Genomic DNA, 6,321 nt, shown 5'->3' on the forward strand with positions numbered 1-6,321 from the left:
ATCTAAACAGACAATAAAATGAAGATAAATTTCCTATAATTAATACTTTTTACATATGCAATAATATGAGCTTCCTGCTATAGAAGTCAAATTCTATTCCCCTTCTGACTCATGTACCCCAAACTGCTTCTAATTTTATCTGCTAGTAAGAGTTCAAAAGGAAGAGCAAATATATATCTTTCCTTTAGACTAGGCAGAGCTAATTTATTGGCCTTGACACCCAGGTGCAGAGGGCTCAATTAGGTCCCAAAAGCCTCAACCACCATGTCATAGGAACTTTTTGAATTTTTTTTGTGTGTATTTTTTTTTTAACTTTCATAGCCACTATTCAGAATGTTTCCAGAAGAGTTAAAAAATAAAAAATAAAAAAAAGGTAAAATGAGAAGGAAGTCAAAAGCTGCAAAAGCTTAAGAGACCATAGTGAGACTGAACCCTTTCGAGAAGATGTGAAAACTTATATAACATGGAAAGACTTGAAGAAGCAATTAGAGCAGAGTGATATGGGATTTTGTGAGAAGTGGCAAGTTAGGGACAAAAAAAGCACCATTGTGTTTTCACTGTACTTCATATGAAGGCCTGGGACACCCACAGGATTATATATTGTAGAAAACTATTTAGAAAATGCTAAAATGGAGTGAAAATAGGTGTTGCTGTCATGCTAATTAACAAAAATTAATTTATAAGTTATAATTGGTTTATAAGCTATCTGCTTTTAAAAAGATTTGAGAAGGCTAAGTCCACATTTCCTTTCAGTTTAACATCTGTAGGCTCTCCCGGTTTTTCTCTTGATTTATGATGCTACTATTCTCATGATATACCCCAATTCTCCAACGCAACCTTTGTATTGTCACTAATCACCTAAGCAAAAGAGAACCTTCAATTGCTTGGTTTCTATAACTCACAGGATATAGTCCAAAGTCCTTAGCACTGCAGATCTACCCTTGTTCCTTTTCTAACTACTCTCCCAAATGCACCATTTAAGGGCAGGTACCCTTCACAATCTCCTCCTGTCCTTGACCAGAAACCTCTGTCTCTGTGGTGGTCAAATCCCAAGCCTACTGTATGTGTCTTGGCCCCTACAGGTGCAACCTTAATTTCCTCAAAATGCCATGCAGTTTCATGCCTCTGTGTCTTTGTATATGTTACCCCATCTGGCTAGAGGCCTTTCCCAGCATCGCCCCCCCCCCTTTTTTTTTTGCTTGATTTATTTCATCCTTTAGGGTTCAGTCTTACATTATCTGGGAAGCTTTCCTGATACCCTCACCCTCGGGTAGTGGGTCAGATGCTCTCTGGATACCACACACATTCCCTGACTAGCCTCTAAAATGCTTCATCACTTTCTAGCTAAGTAACCTTGAACAAGTTCATTAACTTTACTGAGGCTGTTTCTTCATAAAACAGAAGGTTACCATTAATTTGGTATCACTATGAAATAATGTGAAAAATCACTTTATAAACAGTAAAGCACTATGCATTAACAATTTTACCATAAACCGAAAGAGTACACAATATTCTAGATGAATATACTTTAGCTGATTTAAAGATAGGATTCATCCTTTGATCTCCAGACTCTTCTCCAAGGATGCATTTTATCTAACTTTCTGCATTTTATCTAACTTTCTCGCTCTACTAAGTCCTTGTTTTTCTATATTCCTTTCCTTATATTCAAAGGAAAAAAAAAATCTATAGTGATGTCTATGACATTTGAAGAAAAGACTAAGTGGGAAGCTCCTGAAGGATAATGACTGTCCTTCCACCTTTCCTGATGCCTTCATGAGACTACTATATTAGGCACAAATAGGTGGCAAAAATGAAAGAGCTGAATGAATGAATGAATAAATGAATGAGTATAAGTATACCCTATCCTTCGTGAGCTTGTAATCAAAAGGAGTTATGTGACAAATCCCATATGAATCTGGTCTTGTGTAAATGTTAACGAATGCCTTCAATGTCATCCTTAAGTGTAATAAGAAATTAAATTTTCTGCTATGCTTATTTGGTGATTTGATACACACTGTAATTGCTATCTTAGTGACTCATGCTTAACATAGGTTTTAACATTATCAGAATCACTCATGCAATTCAATACCTATTTATTAAATATCTACTGCACCAGGCCCAATGAGAGTATGAAGATAAAGGTGGACTCTGTCCATAGATTGTCAAACATATAGAAAGGAAGCTAAGTCATGAATATATATATTAATACAAGACCGAATATTGTAAAATGTATCCGAAGGCCAGTGACAACCAAAGAAGACAGAGTTAGGGCACTAGGCCCATAAGAACTAAAACTATATATTACAAACTACTGGTAGCCAATCGTTTCTGTTACAGTAGAATAGTATATATCACATATGTAACATTTACTTTTAATCTAATTGCAAACTTAATTGTGCTATCTAATTTAACAAGAACCCACTATTAACGCTGATAAATCACACGTGTGCCAAAGACAGTTGCAAGCAGGTTAGGTATATTATTTCATTTAATCTCCCCGACAACCCCGCAAGTAGACACAATTATCCCTATTTTATAGATGAGGAAACAAGGCACAGGCCTCGTAAGTTTTCAAGGCTAAGAAGCAAACTGAGAATACGTAAACGAGAACGTAAGAAGGGACAAAAACGAGTAATCCACAGACAGTGAGCGGACCCATTCGCCAGCAGCAGTGCTCTCTCTCCACGTCTCCCGAATGCACCCGGTGGAAGCTACCCGTCTCCTTTCCTTTCCCGCCTGGGATTAACGTTCCTTTCCTGAGTTCATAACTGAACTGCTGATTCTCGAGCAGATCATCTCAAAACGCTCCCACTCCACAGGGCGGGCTGCTCTTTAAATCATAGGCAGACATCAGGGTAAACGAGACCGAATCAGATCCCCGGGCGGACAGAGCGCGGGTGGGATGGCGAAATTAAACCTTCGGGCTGGGCATCACCGCTCCTGGATCCCCTCCAGGGGATGGCAGCAGCACCCAGCTCACCCCAGGCAGCGCTACCCTCGCACAGTCTTCTCCTTCGGAACCCCAGGCAGCTTGCATTTTGCCACCTGCTCTTTAACCCTTCACCTGCCGGCGCGGCGGGTCTCCTCTCCACCCCGCTCCTACCGAACGCCAGGCCTCGCGCGCCTGCCTCTCCGCGGCGGTCAAGTCCCGAGCCCACCCGGGCGCTCGTCGGCCCCCGCAGCAGCCCGTCCCGCTCCGTCCCCCGGCCGGCTACTCACGGTTCCAGTACACCGGGTAGCACTCTCCTTGGGTCACATCCACCTCGTAGAGGCCGCCCCGCACACACACCCGCTCGATGTTCACCAGCTCCTCCATCTCGGGCTCGTGCCCCGCAGCGCGCGGGCAGAAGCCGCAGACGCGGTCCCCGTCGTCGTCGTCGTCGTCGTCCTCCTCCTCCTCCCCGGAGCTGGAGGCCGGGCCGCACACTCGGTCGCCGTCCGGGGCCTCGGCCCGGGGCCGGCCACCGGTGACCTTCAGCAGCGTCCGGAAGGCGAGCTCGATGCGGAGCGAGTCGTAGCCGATGAAGGGCTTCCAGGTCTTCTTGTCTTCCTTGTAGAACCAGCGGACCTCCTCGGGGCCCAGCTCCGTCACCACCTCGTAGCGGTGCCTGGCGGCCACCCCGCCGGGGCGCGTGCGCTTCCTCTCCCCAAGCGCCCCTCCCGCCGCCCCGCCGCTCCCCGCGCCCGCCGGGACTAGCGGCGGCTGCGGCGGCGGGTGCAGCGACGAGGAGCTGCCGCCGCCGCCGCTCTCGCCCTCGCTGTAGTAGCGCAGCGAGGAGCCCGACTCCGCCGAGCTGAAGTCATAGTTCTCGTCACTGAGGCAGGGGTCCAGCGCCAGGTGGTGATCGTGGTCCTCCGCGCCCGGCGCCAGGTGCAGCCCGGGGTCCCCGCGCAGCAGGGCCAGGGGCACCTCGCCGTCGCCCGGGGCCCCGCCGGGCAGGTGGTCGAAGCGGCAGACGCCGCCGCCGCCGCCGCCGCCGCCGCCGCCGCCGCCGCACGCCGGCTCCGCATCCGAGCCCAGCTCCCAGGCTGCGCTGCCGCCGCCCCGGCCGTTATGCTCCGGGCTCCGCGGGGAGCCGCGGCCCGGGTAATTCATGGTGTGGAGACGCCGCTGGCTGCCCGGCCCCGCGCCGAGCCGCGGCCCCCAGCGCTTCCGCCACACATTCAACGCCGTCGCCCTCTCCACCGGTAGTTTTTAATCTTTCAAATCCCAACCGGGGCTGCGGCGGCAGCGGCGGCAGCGGCGGCAGCGGCGGCAGAGGCGGTGGCTCCGCCCACCCGAGGCCCGCGGCAGCCGCAGCCGCGTTCCACCGCCCGCCCCATTGTCGCGCAGCCCGGAGGGGCGGGGCTTGGCCCTGGCCCCGCCCCCGCCGGCCGCGCGCGCCGCCCCGGAAGCCCCTGCCCCGCCGGGCCTCCCGCGAGCCGCTGCTTTCTCGGCTCGGCCTCCAGCGGAGGGTCCGCTCCGCGCGCTGGCAACGCTTCCGAGTTCTCAGTCGTTTTCCGCCTCCGCTCTGCTCTCCCTGCACACCTGCCTCAGCCCTAGGGGTCAGAGCCCAGACGAGCAGAGGCTTTATCCCACCCATTCTTGTATTCTGGCTCATGAGCCCGGGGAGCTGGAGCTGCATGAGAGGGGGCCCCCTGGAAGTTGGGTTCTCCTGACCTTGCTTTTGTTGACCTTACGTCCTCATCTGGACTTTCTCAGTCACTTAGCTCTGGTCCCTCCACAACTGTCGGCCTGTCACACAAAGGCATTGCACCGCATGCCAGCGATCCCTAATGGTGGCATTACCATTCCCTCGCAGAAACCGAAGTCTAAGCCTTTCTTCATAGGCCACCTGCTATTATTGTTTATCTTTTGATACATATATCCTGTTTTCCCAGCCTCATTGTAAGGCACTTGATGGAGACCGAGTCCGTATGTCTCAACCTGTCTCACACAGTGGGCGCACAATCAATGTTGATGATAATCGTGGCAAGTGCAGCCAGTTGTGATAGATTATTACACTGAAGGCCGAAAAACACTAGGTCCTAGACTTAGTTTTACTAACCACAGGCGAGTCACTTCATCTCCTTGATCTTTTTGGTTTCCTCATCTGTAAAATGAAGTTGTTATTTGACCAGATGATCTCTCAAATGTCTTGCAGCAATGGAATTCTATGATCTTCCCCGGTTCTTCCTGTTCTTTATGCATCTCTGAGTCTGTAGCTCACTGTCTGGGAGCAGATTGAATGCTGAGCCTCCACTGTGTAGTTCTTTTATATCACACACACAAAAAAGTTTTATAAGCACAACACCCTATGTTGAGAATCCAGGGAAAAACAATCTCCAACCTCAGTGTTCTCAATTCATGATCAGATAGTCTACACTGTTTCTTTTCCTCCCTTTGTGGAGGAATCAGATCAGTGGGGCAGTATTTCTTGCCCGGTGAACTAACCAGTTGGAGATTAAGTCATAATTTAAAGCATGGCTGTCCCTAGCTTGTGCTATATGAATTTGAAAGAAAGGGCATTGCTTCCTGTGTGCAATGCAAGATATGAAACAGTGTTGAAGTTCATGGGTTAGAAAGCAGAGCATGGGCTGGATTTTTGCTCCAATTTGTGCCCTTGCCCAAATGATGATTTTATGTAGTGAACGACATGCCAAATTGGACACAGCACATCTCAGAGCCCTCATCTTTATTAATACTGCTTTCTGAATACTTGCTTTTCAATTTCTTCTCCAGTCTTTCTATGACACCATGCAGAATATGAACTTCGGTTATGAGCTTTGCTCTATTTACTACCTATGAAAGCATTTATTCTGTAGCGCTTTGATATATGTGCCAGGCACCTCTGTGCTAGGTGTCAATACAAAAGGGAATGGGAGAGACTTAGTCTCTCCTTAAGGAAGGAACCTTATGATCTAATGAGGGATACATACAAGTACACAAATACATTATAGTAGAGTGCAATAAATACTATAAAGAGGATTCAAAATAAGTGATATAACATTTAAAATATCTCTATTTCTTCGGGTTTCTTGACATAGCCTACCTGTATAGCATCTGATCTGATTATTTTAGCCAAATGTTAACCTGTTAGGAAAGTACCATTCTCATTAATGAATATTATCCTTTAGAAAAAAAAAGATTACTCTCTACCCTGTATGAAATGAATGTTTCTATTGTTTAAATGTTGTGCCTGTTAGGTTTTACTAAAAGGGTTATCTTGTTGTGGTCGATTGGATAAGGCCACATTTGTTTAGGTAGCATGATCTTTCTTGAAGAAGCTCTTGACCCCCAAAGACGATGGGAAAAACACACACACACACACACACACACAC

The 6,321-nt window shown here is 48.3% G+C and overlaps 1 protein-coding gene across 7 annotated transcripts in view; it reads right to left on the reverse strand.

Moving 5' to 3' along the window:
• The window catches only part of DDHD1 (DDHD domain containing 1), a 109,008-nt gene extending 104,792 nt beyond the window's left edge, over positions 1–4,216 (reverse strand). For 2 of the 7 annotated variants that reach the window (XM_038544747.1, XM_038544742.1), the window contains exon 1: positions 3,220–4,215. In XM_038544747.1, coding sequence (XP_038400675.1) covers positions 3,220–4,096 — 877 coding nt within the window. In that variant the 5' untranslated portion in view covers positions 4,097–4,215. Of the gene's footprint in view, positions 1–3,219 lie in introns of all 7 variants that reach the window. The other 5 variants (XM_038544748.1, XM_038544745.1, XM_038544744.1 and 2 more) reach the window with 4 other exon arrangements.
• Between the last annotated feature and the right edge of the window lie 2,105 nt (positions 4,217–6,321).

Source organism: Canis lupus, chromosome 8, assembly GCF_011100685.1.
Source record: "Canis lupus familiaris isolate Mischka breed German Shepherd chromosome 8, alternate assembly UU_Cfam_GSD_1.0, whole genome shotgun sequence".
Classification (NCBI taxonomy): Eukaryota; Metazoa; Chordata; class Mammalia; order Carnivora; family Canidae; genus Canis; species Canis lupus.